Consider the following 25,377-nt stretch of genomic DNA (forward strand, 5'->3'; position numbering starts at 1 on the left):
TCCAAACTATAATTTACAGTTTCACTATAAAATTTAAGAACACAGAATGAGAGTGAAAAATAGACAATTCTGAGGGTCATTGGAAGGTTTATTTTGACAACCTTTTCTGAACACTTTCCTTGTCCATTAAGTGCTGATACAGTCTTTCCACTAAGATTTCCTTATTTGCTTTGAGTTTCACAGGGTTTGACTTCCATAAACTACATATGCAGCTTCCAAACGCCTTTTATTTAAATTCCTCCTATCCACTGGCATAAATTTAAACTGTACTGATATTTTGGATGCCTTTTTTTCATTCTCTATTTACTACTATGAACGTGCCTGAGAAACAAAAGAAGGAAAAAGAAGGCACTCCCTTTAATCTCACGTATGCGTCCATGAAAAACACCCCATATTCTGCCAGTTTCTAATCCAAACGTCAATGTGCGCACCCTGGTGAAAACTACGTTCTTACCTAAAATTCTTCAGACATCCTCAGTCTACACAATTCCTCCATTTCTTACACTGGCTTTGATGTTTGTTCCTCACATCCCTTTTTGAATAGCATCTTCTCTTGTTCAACATGAAGCCTCAGGGCTTGCTTAAAAGCTCAGAGATGAGGAACACCAACTCTCTTTCTGACAGCTAACTTAAGAAATACACCTCACTTTCATTCTTAAGCCCAGACATGAAACAGTAACCATAGATAGACATATATAAATGAGATGTATATGTGATTATTTATCATGTAGTTTGCAACTTTATGATACACAGTGAATTGGCACTAAGTAATATGTAGTAATTATGAAATAAAATGTATACCTACCCCTGCATAGAACATTTTATTTCGAAAACGACTGTTGAATTTCTCTGGATTTGCTTCTGTGAAAGAGGAAAAGTAGTTTTGTTATGGAGACCTCATTAAAGGTAGCGACTTAGATTAGCACTCCTACTTCCTCCCCAGCTCCCTCCTATCCTACAGATCCAGTAGATCCCATGGTTTGGTTATCATCTTTCCCCCAGTTCCAGGCCAGTTAGTACAGTAGCCCAGTGCTACAGGGACAGTAATCCAGGACTATAAATGTGTAGCTCCAAACCGGCATCACTGACATTAACTGAGAGCTTGTTAGAATTGCAAATGATTAGGCCCTAGCCAGATCTACTGAATTAGAATGACTTGAGTGTGGAGTCTATACATCTGTGGAGGGGAGCTCTCCAGGTGATTCTCAAGCACATTAAAGATGGAGGCACTCTAGATGCTTTGTAAAAATTGGAGGGTTTCCAGGGATATTGGTCTGAGATAACAGGAAAAGGTGGAAGAAGGTGGAGAAGCGATTATTTACTTTGACTTTCATAGGGCATGACTTCCGTAAGCTATGTATGCAGCTTCCAAATGTAATTAAACATGTTTTTGAGTTTGATTTGTGTTTGGAATAAAGTAGATATAAAATTGGGAATTAATGCCAGTTTAATTATTCCTTCTAAAAGAAATACAATATATGTAGTTATGCTGAGAAGTGTCCATTTGATGGGCTATATTTACATCTGTGCTAAAAATTCTTTCCATAGTTAAATTTTTTAAAATTCTCCTTTAATGAGATTTATATTAATTGCCTATTTTTATGTAGATGTATTGGCATAATTCTCAACTTAAAAGTATTACATTTTCTTGACTATACCTCATAGATTCTACTATCCAAGCTTATTTTTTTCACAATGGCTTTCATGAGCCTTTGTGTTACCCTTTAGGTATTTTATGGCAAGTGATCCATGAAGCCGCAGACAGTGCCTGTGTTGGAAAACAGTTTAAAGTCTCACTATGAGTTTTCTTGGTTTGAGAACAGCCACTCACTATCTACTGACAAAATAAGTAAGCTTGCCACAATTAAAAATCTGGTCTTGCTTATCCTGTTTTTTCTTCTATAGCTTAGCTTAAGATTTCTTGACTAACTAGTTAAAAATAGGGGGAAAATACAAATGAACAGAACAGTAAAAAAAAAAAAAAGAAAGGAAAAAAGACTATTTGCTTAATTATATATTTCATAGACAAATAATTTTTTAATTTACTATTTAAAAAAAGCAGAATAACAGCTACTGAAAAGTCCATACCTCTGGTCTAAGTGTATCAGCAAAATCTGGTTCCAATATCTTATAGTTATTTATTTTTTTTACCACCTCTATCCCACCTGCATGAATATTGTACCTATTATTTCCAATTAACATAAATTCTCCCTTAACAGCCCTTCAGTGGCTGATTTTCCTCAAAGGCTCTGATTTACATGCAGGGGAAATGTTTACAATTGCATTTCATACTGCATCAAAACACAATAAGCCTTAGCAATAAACTATACAAAGATTAATGCTTGACATCTTTAACTAATTGTTTTATAATGACATACATATAAATGTACATGTTCATACACTCAACAATTTGCATATTCCACTCTAAAATAGTCCTACAGCTTAAAATAAAAGAGAAAAATCACTTTCCCCAAAAGAATTTTCTTCTAAGCCTGGTCTTTCCATGTAAGGGTCTCTCCCTGCTCCCTTCTCACTCTGATGCATAGAAACTTCATCATAGTTCAAGGAAGTGAATCATTAGAAAAACTTCCGGATAAGTTAGACTAAATATGAGACTCACTTGGGCTCATTGAGCTCATTGAATGAGCTCATTGTTGGCCACTTATTCATTTAGACCTCTTTTCATGCCTATTTTTGGAAATCCATGTATTTGTGATAATTGTGTTACTTTACAAGTATTATTAAGAAGTTTGGGGTATTTTATTAAGAAGCCCAGGATCTGGATCCTGCTAAAGAATATGAGATAAAAAATGGGGTAAGAAATGAAGAATAAAATCCCCCATGTATTTCCCAAATTAACTCTCCTTAAATATAAGAAGGGTAACAGGTCATAAATGTTGGCCCCAAGGTAGGTCCCTCTGAATACCTAATATCCAAGAACTGTCTAAGGCAGGGAGGCGGAAAGTGGTAGTGTTTCTGACTCAGGATATTTGAGGTTCTGTTATCAATCATGCCTTCTAGCTGTGATTTTTCTGGCCAATCAGAGAGGAATACCAAACTATGGCTTTCTCTTCAAACAGCATCGTTCCTGTCTGGCACAGAATTTGACCTTTACAGAGCCTGTCCTCTCAAAACCTTGGGAAACCAGGAAGGTCAAAGTCTGCTAACATTGCTGGATCCAGTAAGAGACTTTAAAGATCTGTTCCTTACTTGTATTTTATACTCTAGTGGTTTTTAATCCTGTAGCATCACTCTTGACTTCTAGTGCATAAGTGCATGATCAGAATTTTCATGTTATTACCAGAATCTGAAAATCTGAATTCTAGCTTTTAGTGCTCTGTTATTTCAAATTCCAAAGTATGCAAAAATTCTAAACACCACTTCCTTTCTTACATAACCTGGAGGGAAAAAAGTAAAGTACTTCTCATTTATGACTTTATCTCACAAGTCTCTTAACAATCTACATCCTAGCATGGTTCTGGTTATATATATTCAGAAGGCACTAGGTACAGATATAGATACAGGCATAGACATGGATATATAGTATAGCTATATTAATAAGAACAGAGTTTAAGAGACAGAATGAGACAGAAAGAGAGAGAGAGAGAGATCAGTCGGGACTACAAAACATAAGTCAAACCCATAAACTTTATCAGTTCTAAATGGCATGAGAAAATGTTGATGAAATATTTAATAGCATATCATTATTTCATCTTCTCTTTCAAAAATTCTGTTCCCCTAATCTTGACTCCATCTCTTTTAGTACCTGAAATCACTACATGGTCTCATTCACACCTCTGTATCATCCAGTGGGGATCCCTAGTACCTTCCTAATTAATCCCATCACCATTACATCCTATGCTTTCAACCTAAACTACCTATAGCTCCTCTATTGTTCTAAGATGCCTGTTGTTTCTTTTATACAAACAGAGGGGACTTTTTTGTTTTTGCTACCATATTTCAATGGCTGTGGTTGTGTAGTATTGCACTTTAATAGTGTTTTGTGAAGCTAAAGAATATCCTAGTGACTTCAGTAATAGTCTCTATCACTTCTTAGTATTTTACTCACTTCAAGTCTTCCAGTAGAACATAAAGATTAACAATCCCAAGACCTGGAACACACATCTAGTCCTGCCCTTTACTGTCTTTAAGACCCTGGACAACTAGGTCTCAGGGTCCCATTTATAAGAAGTTCCTGTCCTGTCTAGCTCCCAGAGTCATCCTGAAGGTTAAAATGAAACAACACTGAAGCACACTGCAAACGCGTAAGTGATATACAAACAAAAGGGAACATGCAAAACACCTGCTAGAAACTTCCTCCCTGGGAGATGGAAATGGGACGTTGTCCTCACCTCTGGATTCATGGAACTCCAGTGTGACATGGGCATCAAATCCAAGGCTGAAGTAGTTATTGAAAACATTCAGAGGGAGCTGCAATGATAAACAAAGACAGAGGCAAAATTTTGTGTGGCCAGGCAGAAAGAGAAGAATAAAACCTAAAGCTGGACCCCTATCTCTGAAGAAGTCCCTAGGAGACAGATCAGCCACAACTCAAAGTGGAGGGTGCTTATGTAGAAAGAACAGGAAATTATTGGATTAATTCATGAGTGAAAGCTAAAATCAAGTAATTTTCTCAAGAATTATAAATAGTATAAGAAATGTGTCACAAATACAAATTATTAAATGAGAATCATTTTTATAGATGCTGTAATAATAGGAACTTGTTATGCTGAAGGATATATATTTGCAATAGTTACAGAGAAGAATTCACTAAGCAAACCTAGAAAGTAAATCCAGTTGTAAAGATAATGTCTAACCAACTTAATCAGTGGATGTGCGTTTTTCAAGAATTTATATTCAGCAAACCAATACTGTAATGTAAAATGAATATTTAACTTGTTTATCCATCACCCATTTTCTCTCCCTCTCTCTCTCTCTCTCTATATATATATATACACACACACACACAATCTTTTTTACAAAAGTCATATAAAAAATAGGGCAATGTGACCCATTGGTTATTGCTGGCCTAGAGAGGAAAAACAACAACAAAACTACCTATTACTATTATTCAAGTTCTCATTTAATCTATCAACCCTTATATCTTTATTATGACCATGAAATCTGAAAACACAGCCACACAGATACACATGGAAGCTTTAACTTTCCTTCCTAGAGTCCTTTGGGTCTCTGGCTGTTACCACTGCAAGCTGAATGAAGAGAACTCTGCAGCCTCAAATCCTGCATTAAAACTGCAAAACTAATGTGATTTTAAGCTTCAGTTAAATGTTAGAACAATTAAGAAAGCATGCGGAAAATGCAAGAGTGGGAATGGCTGGTTCTCCCGCTTTTCCTTCTGCGACTCAAGTGGAAGGTAAATATTAAAGTAAATAAAGACGAGAAATGTTTCCAGCTAATTATCCGGTTTGTGTCCCAAATTGAACTGTACCTGTCTTCTCTGAGAGGTAAGTGTTTTAACCCTCAAGATTTCAAAAGTATGTTTTTTACAGTGCTTCATATGCCCCTTGATTAGCAAGATTTTCTGTTTCACTAGAAGGAGAACTTTCTTTCATTAAGAAAAAAGTGAAATAAGAGAGGGAACAAGACAGATATAAATGCAGAAAAAAGAAAATTGGATTGGCTTGGTCTCTAATGAAAGTAAGGAATGACCCCACATGGAAGCTCTTGATTCAAAGCCTATGTAATGATTCAGAGTCCAAGTGAGCCTTAGAAATGGTCTCAACTAAATGAAGGACCGAGAGAGAAACTAAACACATAGAACAATGCCAAAATCATGTCTTACTCTTCAGCCTTCTTATTTGAGAATATCCAGTTCCTGCACTTAAACAAAATACCAGTTCTTAGTAATGACAGCATGGGTTGGTGATCCTGCCAAAAGCACAGACATGTTCATCTCCTCTACCATTTATGTTCTTTTGGCCACAATTCTAACCCATGTCTTAACATCTACTGATAGCTAAGGAGAACATCTGGTCACCATCACCTAAATCATATCCCAATTTAGTCTGTTTTTAAGTTATTTATATTTTCCAGGAAAACTTGCCCCAGTTTCCCATACATCTCTTTAAAAACCCATTTTAAATAAACCCTTTAATTATCTGGATTGGTGTTCCCTGGCTACACCAAGAAGTCTTTCCATTTCTTAAGCTGTTGGAAAGAGAATTAAATATGGATTTCTATTGCACATCTAACTATTCCAAGTTTAGTAGGAAAAGAAACTTACAATATCCATATGGTACTCTTCTTTATACTTTAGCTGTTTTCTATCCAATTTCTATAAGTCAAACACATTAAAAAAAAGCTTCGTATCTCAAGATGACACTTGTTGTTTAAACAACATTGTGACATTATAAACTTGAATTCAGCTGAGCAATCATGATATCTACTAGAAATCTACTAGAATTTCAGGATCATGGTTTAGGTGAAAAAACCATAAAGACAGAGTAAAACATGTTTTAATCTAATTTAGCCAAGTTAGAAACTTGAAAATCTATTAAATTATAATATATGTAATTAAATTGATCAGGATCACGATGCTAATAAATGGGTGTTGGTTTGATCTAAATCTAAAATGATATGGGGCTTAATCTATTATAAGATGGAAATACCCACAAAATCTTAGCCTCAATAAATGGCATGGTTCACTATAATTGGGATACCATTTAAAGTACAGATGCCTGGGCCTTAACTTGCATTTACTTAATCAGAATCTCTGGTGACTGGGCCTTGTAATCTGCATTTTAACAAACACACCTGGAGATTCTTACACATACAGAGTTTGAAAATTCAATCATAGAAGGAAAATGGAAAGTAATATGAGGGAAGTGGCTACTCAGAAACCTACCAAATTTATCTGAAATTGAGGCCATAATTTAGAACCAAAGGACCAACTGAAGGCTCACAGTACTAATTACAACTATTCATATATCCCTTGGTTTGCTTTTCGGTTGAAATAAAAGCTCAATCACTAAAAGAAAACATAAAGTCTGGACATAAAGATGACAACAATAGATACTGGGGACCACTAGAGTAGAGAGGGAAGGAGAGGGGCAAGGATTGAAAACCTGTTGGTTAACATGCTCACTATCTGGGTGATGGGATCAATCATACCCCAAACCTCAGCATCATATAATATATCCATGAAACAAACTTGCACACATGCAGCTTGAATCTAAAATAAAAGTCAAATTTTTTTTAAATAACACGAAGTCAAAACATTTATTGAGGTATCTTCAAGTCCCACCCAAGTGGTAACATTGGCATAGTTAATACCTCTTCAACGTAAGATATATTTTATATCAGGTCAGAAATCTCAGGAGGTTATATTTCTACTGAAAGAACAAGTGCCCAATGCTTCCAAATATACATATTTTTTCATCTTCTCATAGGTTATTTGCTATTAACATGAATGATTAAGACAAAATACATGCCTTTCTAGTACAGAAGTTGAAGACAGAGAAGAGCTCCCTGAGCTTTGGAAGCAGGTATGGAATCTAGGTATTTAGAGGTCTATGGGGCAGAATCATTAGGTGGTAATATTATACACATAGCCCCAGTAGCCATCAACTCAAATACTATCACATTATCTCATAGGAATTCATCAGCACATGACTCTCCAGCCAGGATTTTTTTTCCTGTAGCTCAGGCAGATGCTCCAGGGCTCCTTTCTGCAGAACAAAAAACTCTCTAACCTTACATACGCCATCTTCAAGTTCTTCTGGAGGCAAGTCGGGGTTTCTTTCCACATGGAGGTTCCAGCGATCTAGCTGTACAATTGTCCCATCTTCCACTTGACACAGGATCTTAGAAACAGGTTCATCCGTGTAGCCCTGAGGAATCAGAGAACATATCCATTGCTGTCCAGAGTGGAGAACAGTGAAGCCAATGCTATTTTACGCAAGGAAGAGCCAAGCTGCTATATTCTGTTTATTTTATAATTAGCAAGGTTTGAAGAGCAAATTTTTTACCTTGAGGTACTTAGAATTTGAGACAATACTATAAGATACATAGAAACACTAGTTCTGGCTGGTTTGAGCTGAGGAATATTTTTTGTCAGCAGCAAGAACCAGTAGTCACCGGTACACATTAAGGGTCATACTGGAGGCTGGATGGCTACTTTGTTATCAGAGTAAAAAACAGGACTCCCCATGGCTCTCACTGGAGGAATTTGGGGGAAACACAAAACAAATGTGTTTGGAGAGGCAGGGAAAGAATCAAGGAGGGATTGGATTGACAATGCTTATCTATTAACATTCCCTCTCAATCACCTCTCCCTGACCTCCTTGGAAGACACCATTCTTCCCGTGACCTGAAGCAAGTCTCACTGAGGAATGGCCCTGTTAGGGAGCTACTTAATCCTTGAAGATCCATTACTGACAGCACGATAGACTGTCCTCAATAGGATATTCAAGGCTCTGATTTGGAAGGGAGAAGTTAACACTGATGATAACCTTAGCTGCCCCATGTAAATACGTTTTTTATTTCTACACTGCCTACTTTAAAAAAAGACCTGTGGAAGGTTAATTTGCCCAAAGGTCAACTAGCATCTGCTAAATATCTGAATATAATTTTCACAGAGCCCAGCCCACGTAATGCTCTCATATGAGCAGATAAAAAGTTGGTGGGGACCAGGTGCAGTAACTCACGCCTGTAATCCCAGCACTTTGGGAGGCTGAGGCTGGTGGATCACGAGGTCAGGAGTTTGAGACCAGCCTGGCCAACATGGCGAAACCCTGTCTCTAATAAACATACAAAAAAAAATTAGCTGCACAGGGTGGCGGGCACCTGTAATCCCAGCTACTCGGGAGGTTGAGGCAGGAGAATTGCTTGAACCTGGGAGGCAGAGGTTGCAGTGAGCTGAGATCGTACCACTGCACTTTAGCCTGGCGACACAACAAGACTCCATCTCAAAAAAGAAAAAAAAAAAGTTGGTGGGGCTGTATATGTGTATGCATATGTATATATACACAGTGTGTGTATATATATTGCGCCTTCTTACTATCTTAGTACTATAACATGCCTAAGTAAATAAATGGCTGTTTAGTGACTGCAGAACGATTTCCCCCAAGCTTGCCTGAAGTTGGCTTCATTGTGGAAAGGACAGGTAAGTACCTATACAGCCAAAGCTCTGATGACACTAATCAAAACAAAACAAAACAAAAATGCGAAAAAAAAAAGTCGTAACTCTCCCAAGTAAGGTGTGTAAAGTTGAACCAGATGTGCTATCCTAGCTGGGGCTGAGAGTCTGGATTAACTGAAGTCTGTATGATCCTTTTGCACGTAGACTTGAGGCCAAACTCACCCACTGTCTTTTAGTGGATACCTCAAAAAGCCGCAGGCCTGTGTACTAACCACTATATTTCTCTCATACCAAGCTTTCCTTTCCCTTCTAGCTGATTATAAGTTTAAACTGAAGAAGCTACCAGATCAAATAAGGGCTCAAGGGCACTTTGATTCTCAACTCTAACTTATGTCTTGGACAGCAGCAGCAGTATCCCCCTCTTCCATTAGAACATCAGTGGATCTGGAATCCGGTTTGTTGTTTGATGATATGGGCGGTCCCCGAGAGCAGTTCTTACCCCTCCCCAGTTGAGAGTTCGAGCCAGGTCATTCCCAGTCCCCAGAGGAAGGACCCCCACAGGAGGCTGAGGGCTCAGCTGCAGTTCATCCAGGATGGAAAGGATCCAGCCCACCTACAGGCATATCGGGGGCCAGAAGAGATATAAGAAAGATAAATAAGTTACAAAGAAAACAGTTTGAGAAACAGAGGCTTCCAAGAGCTAAACAGAAAATGGTTTTATTTTTCTTTAAAACATGTATGTTTTAATTCAGTGAGTAGGGAACAGAAAGGTCGCTTATCACAGGCAGTTTCAAAATGGTTAAAGGAAAAAGGACCATTTTGCACATGTTCTATCACACAAGCAAAACTAAACCCATTCGTGTGTGCGTTTAACTAGAAACACACTTGTAAATTTCTCAGAGTTTAAGACTTTGGTAGTATAACAGGGCATAGGAGGGAATATAAAACTCAGAATAAGACTGAATTTCAATTCTGACTCATGCTGGCTGCATAACCTTGACTAAATTATTTAACCTCACTGAGACTCATTTACTTGATTTTCAAAATGGGGATAATAATACGTACCTCACACGATTGTTTACTAATTAAACTAAAATGTACATAAAGCACTTAACATGGTACATGGCCCATATAAGTACTTATTAAATGGTTGCCCTCTATAGTATCATCTTGGAAATTGATAGTGTTTTCCTGAATATCCCTCTATTTTCCTTAATGAAACATTATGAAAACATAATTATGGACAGACCTAGTACCTATTATAAGTTTAGGCAGGAAATTGATACTTATATACTAGAATCATATCCCTGTTTAATCTTTTTCTAAGATAAATAATACTTTGGGTTTAATCTTATAACTAATTAGAAAAATTGACCAAAATTTGAAATGGCAAAAAGGAGTTTGAATGTCCTTATAATGTCATACTAAAATAGTGTTTCGCAGGCCTATCTAAGAATTGTGTAACTGTAGGTTAACATAGATTTCTGTCCTATAGAGACACAAATGTCAAGAAGAGATGATTGCTTTAAAGTTTATAGTTTTATTCTCTCATAGGACGTTGATCAGTTTTGCATCAAATTTAGAAAAATTATTTTGATACGAAGTACATAATTCTTTTTCTCTAGTTCTGATAAATCAGCTTTACTATCTTGCAGGCTCCCTCATTAAAGAGCTAAGCAAATTTTTTGACATGTATTCATTCTATATTTGTATGAGTCATGTTTCTCAAAAATACTAGATCATTTGTTTATTGAACACCACTTCATATAAAACCCAGAACTAAGCAATCAAAATAAAGAGATAAATGAGCTAGGCTGTGACAGATAAGGTAGAAAGATTGCTCTCCAGGAGTTCACAGTAACACAAAGATGGACATACCGATGCTTTTTTTTTTTTTTTTTTTTTGAGATGGAGTCTCAATCGGTCGTCCAGGCTGGAGTGCAGTGGCAAGATCTCCGCTCACTGAAAGCTCCACCTCCTGGGTTCACGCCATTCTCCTGCCTCAGCCTCCCAAGTAGCTGGGACTACAGGCGCCCGCCACCACGCCCGGCGAATTTTTTGTATTTTTAGTAGAGACGGGGTTTCACCGTGTTAGCCAGAATGGTCTCAATCTCCTGACCTTGTGATCTGCCCACCTCGGCCTCCCAAAGTGCTGGGATTACAGGCGTGAGCCACCGTGCCAGGCCCATACCGATGCCTTTCTATGTGCCATGCCTGAGCAAAGTCCTTTAATGAATTATTGTATTAAACTTTAAAACATTATCTGTAAGGTAGATATTAATGTAATTTTCATTTCCATCTTATAGATAAGGAAACAGAGAATTGGAAGGGTAAGTGACCTCCTTAGTATCACACAGTTTACACGATATAGATGGCATTCAAAAATAGGAATGCCTAACGCCAGTGGCCAACCCCTTAACTGCTAAGGAATAGGGAACCCTTAAATAAAGAACTCAACCCCCTTCTGGATATGGCCAGGCCCTCCTGGAAGCAGTGGCATGTGATTTTTGGAACCTGTGGAGATGAAGAAACCTTAAACATTGCTTAATCAAATTCAGTGAACTTGCAGATTGATAAACTGAGGTGCAAAAAAACCATGGAATTTTCTCAAGACCAAAGGATTAGAAGTGTCAGAGTCATGGTAACGTTGGTTCTCCTGACTTCCAACTAAAATTCTTTCTCCTCCACAAAGGTGACTTACCAGGATGTAAAACTTGCTCGTCAACCAATTATGTCTAAAATTGTGTTTATCTTCTAAAAAGGCAGACCACATGGTTCACCCAATGTGGTAACTAAAAATCCAGACCTATAAATGTCAAAAAGTCTGTCCATTTCCCTAAACTGGGGAACTTACTCCCAGACAGATCCTTAGATTCTGACGCAGAGCTTCTTAGTCTCTTCTTTTACGTGCAATACCAACAAAGCTGGCTACTGAAGTCCAAACAAAAATGCCTGATGCTAAATTAGTTCTGATGTTTGTGCTTGACATTGTTTCTGCACTGCTAAAAGCACAGATTAAACACAGTAAAAGTAGATAGTTCTAATAAACTGCAAGAAGGGGTCTTAAAGGCCATAAAAAGGACATAAATACTCAGAAAAAGCCCACCCGTCTGGGATCACCAACTGCAGAAACAACAGCCCTGAATAGAGCCAGACTCACAGACCCACAAGAGAACTCAGTAGAAATCTAATTCACCACCCCTTCCAAAGAAGGAAGAAGAAGGCATTCTCCTTAAAACTTCTCTAAGAGACAATCATTCGACCTCTCCTTTATGATTTGTGCTCCCAAGTCAGCCCATTTTCTTTCAGGCAGATCTAAATTAGACATTTTTCTTATGCTCACTTGAAATATGTCTCTCTTTTCTGGGTAAAGAAAATGCTATGAGTTTACCCTTTCAATATCCCATTTCACTCAGACACAACAATGATAGAAAAGAAAAAAAGAAAAAAAAAAAAGACGCAGCTTCAATGGGCCAGAAAAAAATACAAAGTGGCAGAGCTGGGGTAAAGGCTTGGATCAGCTTGGCTCCTGGTCTTGCAAATAGCAGCGGAAGCCGGGATTTGGGCTTGCCTGATAATGGAGAAATAAAAGTGTGTCCCCTACTGACAGCAAGCTGTCCTGGAGCACGGCTCTTTCATAGCAGGGAGGGAGAGAGGAGGAAGGAATGTGAAAACCAGTCTGAGGTCATGGCCCACAGAAAGGTGGGACGTACTAGGGCTGAAAGAAGCCCAGAAAGCCTCACTCTGGTAAGTGCTCAACCCGACTTCCCAAAAGCCCAATGACATACCCCTGCCATCTCCCCAGGATGGAGCCATAGGAATCTATAGAAAAACCCAGCTCTCATCTGAAAGTCCTGAAAACAATTCAATATTACTAGAAACCAAAGTGATTCAGAGATAGAAAAGTAAAAATTAAATAAAACAACTTCCTGTGAAGATGAGCTTGCAAAGAAGAAACAATTCCACATTGCAGGAGGAATGCTAATACTAAAACAGATGGAACGTTAGGGGGTTAATTCACTGCCCATGGAACACAAACAATTTCCAAATGACTCTGAAGTACGTGACGTATCCCACAACTTCTATGAATCGATGCTGTGTTGGTTTTTTTTTTGTCTTTTTTGAGACAGAGTTTCACTCTGTTGCCCAGTCTGGAGTGGTGCAATCTCAGCTCACTGAAGCGTCTACCTCGTGGGCTCAAGCGATTCTCCAGCCTCCGCCACGCGAGCAGCTGGGACCACAGGTGCAAGTCACCACACCAGGCTAATTTTTGCATTTTTTGTAGAGATGGGGGTGGCTTTTGCCGTATTGCCCAGGCTGGCCTCAAACTCCTGAGCTCAAAGTGATCCGCCCGCCAAAGTGCTGGGATTACAGGCATGAGCCACTGCATCCAGCCAATGCTGTGTCTTCTAACAGCCCTCATTCAAATCTTCTAGGCTGTGTTCCTAATTGTTTTCTCAGAGAAGGTTGTCAGGAGTTCTCGTGATACTGAGCTACGATTCCTCACAAAGGCAGAGCCCACAGGGTGCCTGGAGTTCTCACCATCTCTTCTCCTTTTACCCTTGGTCTATGCAGAAAAGGACAAGTACACAGGGTGTGAATGTAAAGGTGCTTCGCCTCTCATCAATCAATTTGCTTTATGAACCGGATAAATAGATTCTTTCTCCTTTTTTCTGTAGCCAAATGATCAAATATGTCATTGTCTCCTGAATATAAGCAGAAAATCTTGCATTTCATCATTCCATCACCCTTGGAGTCATCAAAGGCCTCCTGCCTTTCACAGCACAGATTTTGTTTTGTCTTGAAATTCTCCCACAGAGAACCAATATTAGGCTAATAGTTCTCTGGCTGAGGTGGGTCTATATCGCCCCTCCACAGCTCCTGAATAGTTTTTTTCAGCCAGCAGCTCTATCAGCATTCCCCAACAGCCAGCATTCCCGGAAGACAGCACAGCGCAGAAGTGTGGGGCACCGAGCTGAGCGGCAGGGAGCTCAGCTCCACCACAAACTGGCTGGGTGAGTTTAGGTAAGTCATTTAATCTCTCTAAGCTCCCCTCACATCTGTACAGCAAGAGTAATAATAATGCCTGACTTTTAGAGTTGTTTCATCAACTCATGTGTAGACATTGCTTAGCTAGTGCCTGACAAACAGGAAATGCTAAACTAACATTAGCTACTATGACTCAGCTAGATTTTACTACCTCTTTCCAACCTTCCTCAATAAAGGCCCAGTTTCCTAGAAGAAAAATGCCCTCTTCCCATTTCTCCACTTAAAGTTGTGCCCTGAGTTTGCAAATCAGCCCCACCTTCAGCTGCCATCAAATCAGAAAGCCTTTCTTTTGCAGACTGTAAAGAACAGTAAAAGCAGAGGTTCCCTGCAGTAAAAAGGGGCTATAAAAAACAAAATGGAAACAAATACACACTTACAATAGCAGGAGACATTAAAAATCTTGGGAAACAATCTGTGTCTTTGTCCTTAGAGAAAAACTTTACAAAAGATCTTAAAGCTGTTACTGGAAGCTCTGTCTTTACAGTAATCCGGAACCCGTTTCCACCTGAAGTCCAGACTGCACATTGAAAGGTTCTATGGGCAGGAACTCTGCCACAGCTTTCGTATTTTCCCAAATCATCTCCACCAGCTCACCTAGCACCCTTTCAATTAAATTATTTAATTAACTGCAACTTATTGCACTTGGTATATTTTCCACCAGAACTGAAGAAAGTTATCCTGATTGGGCCTAATGATTTTCCAGCTTGCAAAGTTCTTTACTTCCTTCCTAGGAAAAGCAGGGCTGACAGATTGAGAACACCAGGTCCTCCGCTTTGTCCCTGAGCAGCCATGCACAGCAGCAGCTGGTCAATGCTGCCACCATCTGTCCGTTTTTAGCATTAGTTGTCACTGAATGTTTACCAAGTGCATTTTGAGCAATATTTTCATTCTGCAGTATACTAACATGAGGGGTGGCTGAAGGGTGGAGATGACAGCAAACTGATATTTTCTTCCAAGAGAACAGATGCACGTTGCACTGCCTTGTAGTACATGCAGGCCAAAAAGCGAAGGACACTCACGTTTGGAAATCAAAGGAAAACAAGAGTTTTGCTGAGCTCTGAAAGAAAATGACCACACAGTATTGGATGACTGGGGGACCCTTTTGAATATGTGCACAATAATTCTTCCTTTTGATATTTTAATGTATGTTTGCACTTAATAAAGCCAACATGTGTTAAAAGAAATGTGCTTAAAATTAGCCCAAAAGAAATCAAGATAAAAATCAGAATATGACCTTTTCTTGAAACAATATAGAATCCACACTGAAGGTACACTGTGTGCTTACTCAGTGAGAGATGATGAAATATAACTAGGCTGAGGATGAATGAGGAAAGGGGCTTAGGATGAGGGATTGTCCCTATCAATTAAAGGAAAATAATACTTCCTTCTTTGCATTGGCTGTGGTGAGTCAGGGCATGGGGATGTCTACCATTTGGGATGTTTTTTCATCTAGAAAAGCCAATAGAACAAGAAATAAGCATGAAGTGGATGGCTGGAGTCAATTTAATGTCAGGCCTTTTGGAAATAATTAAAATGGTTAAAGGTGGACTTGCAGATCCAGCCAAGTTCACCAAAGTCAGGAGCCAGATAGATAGGGACCATGGGTCACACACCTTAAGGAGCCATAATGAGGGTACGTGAGCCTCAGGAGATCAGTTCATGTGCTCGTCAATATTTCAGCAGGGTGACAGCCATTAGGAGTTGAATAGGTGTCAACGTGGCCAAGGAAGTGAGAAAATACAAATTTATCACATGACCAAAGACAGGCTATTTCTCATTTATAAACATGAAGGTTTGAGATCATTCTTGAGTGAGCTGAATTTTATTGCAGCCAAGAGATCTGAAAATGGGATCAGACCATCTGACAGCTGTAACTATGTGACGGCCTCTGAACTGTGCAAGCCAGTAACAAAGAGACTACACCTGCACTGTCCAACGCAGCAGCCATTGGCCACATGTGGTGATCCAGCACTCGAATATAGCTAATCCAAATTGGATGTGCTGTAAGTATAAGATATATGCTAGATTTTGAAGACTGTACAAATAGAACATAAAATATCTTAACAATGTTTATAAATTAACACATATTGAAATGATACTATTTTAGATAAATAAAATATATTATAAATTAATTTCATCTGCTTTTTACCTTTTTAAAAGTACCTTCTAGAAAATTCAAAATTGTACAAATGTGGCTTGCATTAAGGTTCCCTTGAACAATAGCCTATATTATTATAATGCTACAGCTATAAGAACCTTAGAGATCTGAATGCATTTCTTTGTAGATTTAGAAGGTCTCAAAAGAGGTTAAGGAACCTGCCAAAGGTCACAGAAATGAGAGCAGAACCACCTCTTTCACCTCCACTTCCAAGTGCATTATTGGGGAATGTTTCCCTCTGCTTTCTCATATTTTTTTTTTTTTTTTTTGAGACAGAGTCTCACTGTGTCACCCAGGCTGGAGTGCAGTAGCACAGTCTCAGCTCACTGCCACCTCCACCTTCTGGGTTCAAGCGATTCTCCTGCCTCAACCTCCCAAGTAGCTGGGATTACAGGTGTGCACCACCATGCCCGACTAATTTTTATATTTTTAATACAGATGGTGTTTCAACAGATTGGCCAAGCTGATCTCAAACTCCTGACTTCAAGTGATGCGCTCACCTCGGCCTCCCAAAGTGCTGGGATTATAGGCGTGAGCCACCACACCTGGCCTTTCATGTATTTTTAAAATAATATACAATTAAAGTAGCAAATATTGAAGCCTAAGAACTTTTTTACAAAGTAATGCAAACTTTCTATACCTTAAATAATACTTTCTATACCTTAAATAATACTCTTAATTTAAACTAATATGGTTATGGGGTAATATAGCCTCATCCTAGTCAGTGAAAAATATTCAATTTCTGATTTCTCCCTAAGCTTCGTCACTTTACTGGCAGCATTCTGCCAGCTTCTACAGTGAGAGATGTGCTCACTAACGAAAGGCTGAATACCTTGTGTCAAATATATACCTGAATTCAGAATTATACTCCACTTGCCTAAAGCCAGCAGTTTTCTTCATGAATTCCTCAGGCTGTTTCCTCTATATAAACTCTGCCTCTGCCCACAATTAAAAGTTTCATTTTCTAAACTAACAAAACAAAAAAAAATCAATCACATACCATGACAAACATTTCATATACCCCATGTTTTTCACAAAACATCTTATCCTAACAAGGTAAATTAAATAAAACTTGGGTTTACATAAGGTACAAGATAAGCAAAGTTTTGATTCTAAGTATTTTAACTACAGATGTTACCACTGACAAAAATAATTAGTTTAAATGCGCCAACTCTGGGGTAAACGTACTACTTTTATTTTAGGCATGCTGAATGCAAGTGGCCATGGGGCACCAAAGTGTAAATGACTAGTACATTTGTGAATTACATCAGAGGAGGTAAAAAACAGAAGTTAAAATATAGACAATGTCCCTAAGAGGAAAAGGTACCTACCACATTAAAAAAAGTTAGTTACCCTTATGGAATACTCATAAGTTATGCTATCATTAATGAAGAGTTGCTTGAAAAGACTGGATATGAAAAATAGGAGAAGTAGGTAGTCTACATGTCAGGAGGCTGACAATGGCATCAGAGAGATCACAGACATTCGAAACTGTAATCGGATCTGGCCATTAGGAATTTATTAAGATTGTACCAACTTTCACTTACTCATCATTCTGGGTTTTGCCCCACATACTCTATTGAAACTGCTTTCTTGAAATTCCATATTCAATGGTAACTTTTCAGTCTCTCCTTAAAAATGTAACTACTGCCTCTTTCTTGAAACTCCTTTTTTGGTTTGTTTACTTGACAGAACAGACTGGTGGCTGTCCTATTCTTCTATTTTTTCATTTATTTTCCTTTTGGACTTTGGCTCCGGACCCATAATTATACGTTTCACAAGTGTGTGGACTTGGCTCTCTTTCCTCTTTATCTTTTATTCATTGGAATCCCATACTTTCAAATATTCATCTAATTGCAGAGAATATCTCAATACTACATGACCTAGCACAGTGCTTCCTCCACATATCTGCTGAGTAAAGAAGGAAAACGGGCAGGCAGGGTGGTTCACACCTGTAATCCCAGCACTTTGGGAGGCCAAGGCAGGTGGATCACGAGGTCAGGAGATCGAGACCATCCTGGCTAACACGGTGAAACATCGTCTCTACTAAAAATACAAAAATTAGCCCGCTGTGGTGGCACGTGCCTGTAGTCCCAACTACTCGGGAGGCTGAGGCAAGAGAATCACTTGAACCTGGGAGGCAGAGGTTGCAGTGAGCTGAGATTGTGCCACTGCACTCCAGCCTGGGCAACAGAGTGAGACTCCGTCTCAAAAAAAAAAAAAAAAAAAAGAGAAAAGAAAAGTAAAGGAAGAAGAAAGGAGAGAGAATGAGGGAGGGAGAGGTGGAATGGGAGTTTCCATGGAGAAAGGGAGGCCTGGGAGGTGGAGCACCCAAGGCAACAAAGAAGTCCAAGATCTGGGGATGTTATGCATAGCTTATGTGGATTTGAGTTAAGAAAGAGGAAGGACGACATCCTCAACTTATCTGTTTTTTCACTGAGGTTTAGAAATGGAGAAAAGATGTGAGTGAGATGCTGAAGTCATATGAGAAGGCAAGTAGATGCTAAAATAAGGAAGATAACTATGGGTATGGTAAAGAGTCACAGTGAGTTTACCCTTTCATTAAAGATAACTAAGCTGGGGGATGCTTGAGTTAGGAAGAACACAGTATATCCATCCTCAGAGGGTTCATTTGGATGTAATTCTTACTAAAGAAAGTTGGGAAATTTTGCCCTATCATATCCCTTAAATTCATCTCCCTAGAACACTAAAATCAATTGAAATTGGTATTGTGTGGGGAAAAAAATTCCATGGCCAAATAATTTTGAAAAACGTTGGGTTTAAAAAAGTTAAATAGGTTTGGCTTCTTTGCTGTAAGACATTATAATGAATTTTATAAACTAATAATGTGTAATATGAACCTTGAAGAAAGATAAAGACTATTTTTCCCAACTGAACGTTGTTTTTACTCTCCACACAGTATCTGAGAGACCAATAAAAATCACAGTTCTATTTCATTCTCATTGCATTTATTGGTATATAATGTGTATCCAACCCTACATTAAGTGCTTATGTGCTAAGAGAGATAGTATTCGAAGATTTTGTTGCTACCTTTGAGAATAAAACACTCTAATTAGGGAAATTAGAGAAAAGCTAAAGATAGTTCAATACATTCGTAGATCCTATGAGATCAGATTCCAAATCCGGAAGAAAAAGAACCAGACAACACAATCTAAATGTCATGATTCTCAATTCTTTACTTTGTTAAATATATCACCATAAGTAGAGGCCAAATGGAGAAAACCAATGAGGCATAATAAACAGGAGAAAATATATCCATGATATTAACCTTCAGCCCAATTCCACCTTTTTTTCATAAATGAATACAAACATACAGTCAGAAGGAATAAGTTCTAATGTTCAATGGCAGAGTAGGGTGAGTACAGTTAGCAACAATGTATTATATATTTCAAAGTAGCTAGAAAAGAGAACTTGAAATGTTCCCAACACATAGAAATGATAGTCTAGGTAATGGATACCTCCAAACCTTGACTTGATCATTATACATTCTATGCATATAACAAAATATCACACATACCCCATATACATGTAAAATATGTCAACAAAAAAGAACATAAGTAGGACCAATTAATAATCTTTAAGGCAAAACAACACTCAATATTCTGAGTTTTATTCCCACTAGTAAAAAAAAAACATAATAATTCAATTGTGTCCACGTATTTCTCCCTACTGTGGCCAAATTATTAAGAATAAATGGAAACAGTTCAGCTTATATTTTAAAAGGAATTTATCTATCTATAATCTTCATTTTAAGGATTTGACCACATCCCTACTTCATGGCACACGAAAGAATACAGCATAGTTGAGGGAGTGAAGCACACATTAGAAAGATCAAGTATGTATTCATAAGGACAATAACAAAGTCCCTTGTTACTCTTAGGGGCTATGATTCACACGAGAGATATACATGTGTTAGGGGATTAGAAAGACTGAGCAATGAATAAAAAGAAGTGCCACAAGAAAACAATAAGAAAGATAGAATTGGCAGAGAACTGGATTCTCTTTCAGGGACCTACCGTTCCATCCCCACCACAGGCCAGAATTCGCAGATTTGGTACTTTCCTATACAATTCAAGCCTGTAGAGGAAATAGAAGAAAAAGTAAACAAAAGAACATTTCACTGGCTAGAGCAGAGAGAAAGCAGAGGACAACATGGGTAGGGGTGGTGTCCGCTGGAGAAAATGTGTAATCATGAGGTTGACAATGCTATCATAGGTCCCAAGTAACCACAGGAAGAATGACTCCCACAAGTGGAACAGGTGTAGGCATCAGACATTATTTTTGAATGAATAATTCAACGTTGGAATTTAAGGGATTTTAGGATGTCCTAGTTTTATTTCCCATAACTTCTATTATATGTCAACATTATTTTCCTCATTAGTTTTGACTTCCTTCTTTTTCTTTTCCCATCATTTCCTCTTCCCCTTTCCCCAAGAAAATCATCATTAATTGATAATCAGTAGTCCTTATATATCCCTTCTTTATATTTATTAGCTTTCCCTGGATGTATTTACGTTTTCTAACTTATACTTTCTACTCTTAATCCTAAGAAACCTTTTTCAGCGAGAAGGGGAGGCTTCCCCACTCTCAGATGTGAACACAGGTATCACATCTAAAATTCCATCTAGTCTCTCTCTCAGCTCAGTTACTTACACAACACTTACACCTCCAACCCAAAGTGGGAAGATTGACTGATTTTTATTTATTTCAAACTTCTCTGCTTGAAATAAGATCATTTTGTCTTTCCTCTTGGCTCTCAGGAAAATGCATTGACACTGCCCCTGCTAAATCTTTTGCTTAGGTAAAGTTTCTAGAGGCTGTAATCTAGAAAATATCACCTATTTAAATCACAAAATATGGTATTTTTCTGAAAATATTTCCTGTCCTACCATGTTCTTTACGGTGACCTGTGAAGTGTCTCTCTAGGGTCTAACTAAAGTGATAAAATCTTAAGAAAAATAAGCTCCTAAAATGGCACTTCCCAGGATAGCAGATTTGCCTTAGCATAATCCAGTACAGAAAACAAAAATCAATAAATATATCTATATATATGTATTATGGGACAGAGAGAGGAAGAATCTTGCAGCAAACTCAACTGGCGAAGAAATTCATACATTAAGAAAATAACAAATTAATTTTCATATTTCCTAATCTGCATGCTTAAAATAAGTAATTTATCCATTTTATACAAGAATACTATTTCTCTAGAAATCGCCTTTTCCTCTGATATTGTTACTTATTAAAAAATAAATGGTATCCTTGTGTTCTAACATTTATCAGATAACATCTGAACTATCCTAGTACATGAATTTAAAACAGAGAACCAGAGAACAGCAGAAGTGTCCTTGGTCTTTTCCACTGCGTGCCTCTCCACCAAAGGGGAGAAGCAGGATATGGGTCACCTACAATCTAGACTTTATTTTAAACACTTCTAACAAAAGCAGAGAATGAGATTTCTGAGAAGCTCAGAAACGGGATTGAGCAGGAATTAATATGTCTTCCCCACATTTGTGCAGAGTCCTCAGGTATAATCAATTGATTCTCTCTCTCACACACAAGCATGCGCGCACACACACACACTCTCTCTCTTTTCAGTTCAAATGTTCATAAACAAACATGGCTCCACCTTCCACAGACATATATTTACATTCCATTAATGTGCATCTCCAAAGATGTACATGAAGAAATAGAAAAACAATGAGTCCTTTCTCAATTCACAGATTTGCAGAGAACAACCTACAGTTACACATACGTAAGTAACAAACACACTAGACGTGTCCTGAGTTAATAGCTGAGAAGATATGTTTCAAAGGGAACTAAGCCAATAAAGAGTAGGAGAGAACTTTGGATGAAGTTTTAAAGGAAGGAGAGTACAGGTGAGAAGGTAGATGACAGATGGTCAGGAAATACCTCACAAGGTAATCAGATAATGAAGCAGAAAATTCTCACTTGCCTAAAATACATATGGACCATGGAGAATATTTCCAGACTTACGCATCTTTTGGCCCTTCCTGAGAAAGATCAAAGACTTGCCGTGGATTCAGGTACCACATGAACATCTGCAGGACTTTGGTTCCCTGTAAAAAATAAATACACAAAAAGGCAATAATAGGAAGAAATTTCCCAAGAATAACTGCTCATTTAAAAAATAAATACTTTTATTTAAAATAATACACAGGGCACGGTGGCACACGCCTGTAATCCCAGCACCTTGGAAGGCTGACGCAGGTGGATCACTTGAGCCCAGGAGTTTGAGACCAGCCTGGGCAACATGACAAAATCCCGTCTCTACAAAAAATACAAACATTAGCCAGGTGTGGTGACACATGTCTTTAGTCCCAGCTGAGGAGGCGGAGTGTGCAGTGAGCCGAGATCACACCATTGCACTCCAGCCTGAGTGACAGGAGTGAAACCCTGTCTCAAAAAATAATAAGTGAGTGAATGAATGATGAATAAATAAATAAAATAATATCTAATTATAAGCAGTATAGAAGAGTAGTTAAAATCATGGGCTTTGGTCATGGATAGCCATAGGTTGAATGTCAGGTTAGATGTTTATCTAACCTGTGTAACTCTGGGCAAGTTTCTTCATTTCATTTAGCTCAGCCCTCCTTTTCTTTAACACAGAGACAAGAATACCCAGTTTGCAGACTTGTTGCAAGCATTAAAAGCCATAATTTTTGAGAAGTACATCACAGTGTTTAAAATGCAGTAAGCCCTTAATGAATAATATTTATTTTACTATCATTAATGTATGAAAATCCATATAGAAAAGTTATTAGCCAGCCTATGTAATTTGACATTAATTTTCACTTTATTGTACAGATTATTGTCTGTATAATATAAAATATGGGCAGTATTAGCTAAGTATTAATATAATTTTATAGAAATAGTTTTTTCTAACTGAAGCAAAAGTATCCCAGGCTCCCAGTTATTTTATACATATACAAAACTTCCTTAGTAAGATCACAGCTTACTTTGACATTTTCAATCTCCATGCCTATACTGGTTTGTTTAAACCAAACACTTCTCTCTCACGTGAACATTTTTGGGGCATTTTAAGTAACTGTGACATTTATAGAGATCATCATTACAGCAGACATAAGGTCACTTTAGAGATCATTTTTAAATTGGATTGAGCAAACAAGAAATGCAAGAAGGGGCCGGGCACGGTGGCTCATGCCTGTAATCCCAGCACCTTGGGAGGCCGAGGCGGGCAGATCACAAGGTCAGGAGATCGAGACCATCCTGGCGAACACAGTGAAACCCCATCTCTACTAAAAACACAAAAAATTAGCCGGGCACGGTGGCGGGCACCTGTAGTCCCAGCTACTCGGGAGGCTGAGGCAGGAGAATGGCATGAACCCAGGAGGCAGAGCTTGCAGTGAGCGGAAATAGCGCCACTACTCTCCAGCCTGGGTGAAAGAGCGAGACTGTCTCAAAAAAAAAAAAAAAAAAAAAGAAATGCAAGAAGGATCTTTTTATCAAGCAATACCAAAAGAGCTTTAAAAATGAGTAGGATGCCCCATTTTATCACCCATAGCAAATACTATTTGACCAGTTGAGCCGAGTTTGTTGCTCATAAAATTGTTGTTTTAGTAGATAACATAATTGCTCTTTCTTAAAATATGCCTAGGTTTGTATATCTAATAAGCTGCATTTAAGAGTCATCCTAGTATACAGGACATAGTATGAGATTTGAGGTCAAAGTAACTTCAGTGTTCTGAGTAATCATGAGCATTTATAACCTTGCAGAAATGCAGCATATAAAATAGAAAGGATGTCCACCTTCCAGGGTGAGTATGAGAATTAAGTGAATCACTAACAGTCACGTATCTAGCACAGTATGCGGCAGAAAACAGACCTTTGTTACTGTTAATCCTTTTCTTTTTTGCAGCCTGTTAATCTATTCATTAAATTACACTTGAGAATGTGAGCTCTAAAGTGTAGCTTATAATTATCACATTGTTACTCCTGTTGTTACATAGGCCAATGCAGGTCTTTTGTTGCATGTACCAGCCAAACCTATAATTTAAAAGTTCTGCCTTATCATGCGCTTGCTATAATTTTAGGAATCACGTTCTATCTAATAATTACAACGAATCCTTCAGTTTCACCAAATGACATATTGTGCTTCCTATCAAATTCAAACATAGATTTAGATCTGTATACACACTAAATACTAGATCATTTTCCCTCTTCTCACGCTGAGCCTTGCTATGAAGTGTGTTTGGGATTATCTCGAATAATCTTTTATGTTTAATAGGTAACACAGGAGTTATTTTAATGACCAACTAATTTATAAAACATTTCCAACTGACTTGCTAGAAAGTTCTTTGTTCAGTTTTAGATTCCTAGAGTAGTTTGAATTGTTGATGTTAATTACTCCTTTCCACCTGTGCTATAGTAGAGTGCACAGCTCAGCTTCAGCCTCTCCATTATGCAAATATTAATAGGTAATTAACATCTTCCAAAAAATAAAAATAAAAAGCATTGAGAGGTTGTTTTCCTTAAACTTGAATTTCTCTAAAAGGTCCGAGTGGCCACAGAGGTGCCATTTCTATTGCAGTCTATTGGAATAACATGCCTGCAATTGTGTAGAGATAACTTGCATAGCCAGGCATGGCTACCCTGTTGAAATTGACATTCAGGCATGATATGATTACATCTTTTAAAAAGTAATCTTCTTTCCAAAATATGGTATTTATTACCAAAAATGTAAGTATCTAAAAGAAAGCGTTGAAAAAATGCTCCACCTAGTGTGTGGAGAAACAAAGATCTAACTCACACATTTAAATGAATTCTATTAACTCTGCTGTTACCTCTGGGTTAAGTAACTTTAAAGCTTTAATAGAGGTAATTTATTAAATGTAACTGAATGGTTTGACAAATATTAATTCACCAGGAGAAGGGTAATTCATTTCTTCCTCAATAGTAGGATTAAATCTGCTCATTTAGACACCTGTCACTTACTAACAACTCTCCAGCACTCTCATAGTTATCACATGCTATAATGCCAAACATAAAAACTGCAACTTTTGTGCAAGAG

At 38.0% G+C, this 25,377-nt stretch overlaps 1 protein-coding gene across 6 annotated transcripts in view; it reads right to left on the bottom strand.

The window, feature by feature from the left end:
* DGKI (diacylglycerol kinase iota) overlaps positions 1-25,377 on the bottom strand; it is a 479,960-nt gene that overhangs the window by 202,182 nt on the left and 252,401 nt on the right. For all 6 annotated transcript variants that reach the window (XM_034965048.3, XM_034965050.3, XM_034965049.4 and 3 more), the window contains 6 exons: positions 22,323-22,405; positions 20,345-20,405; positions 9,600-9,713; positions 7,713-7,850; positions 4,353-4,431; positions 806-861 (listed from right to left, as the gene is read on the bottom strand). In XM_034965048.3, coding sequence (XP_034820939.1) covers positions 806-861; positions 4,353-4,431; positions 7,713-7,850; positions 9,600-9,713; positions 20,345-20,405; positions 22,323-22,405 — 531 coding nt within the window. The remainder of the gene's footprint in view (positions 1-805; positions 862-4,352; positions 4,432-7,712; positions 7,851-9,599; positions 9,714-20,344; positions 20,406-22,322; positions 22,406-25,377) is intronic.

The sequence above is a fragment of the Pan paniscus genome, chromosome 6 (assembly GCF_029289425.2).
Source record: "Pan paniscus chromosome 6, NHGRI_mPanPan1-v2.0_pri, whole genome shotgun sequence".
Classification (NCBI taxonomy): Eukaryota; Metazoa; Chordata; class Mammalia; order Primates; family Hominidae; genus Pan; species Pan paniscus.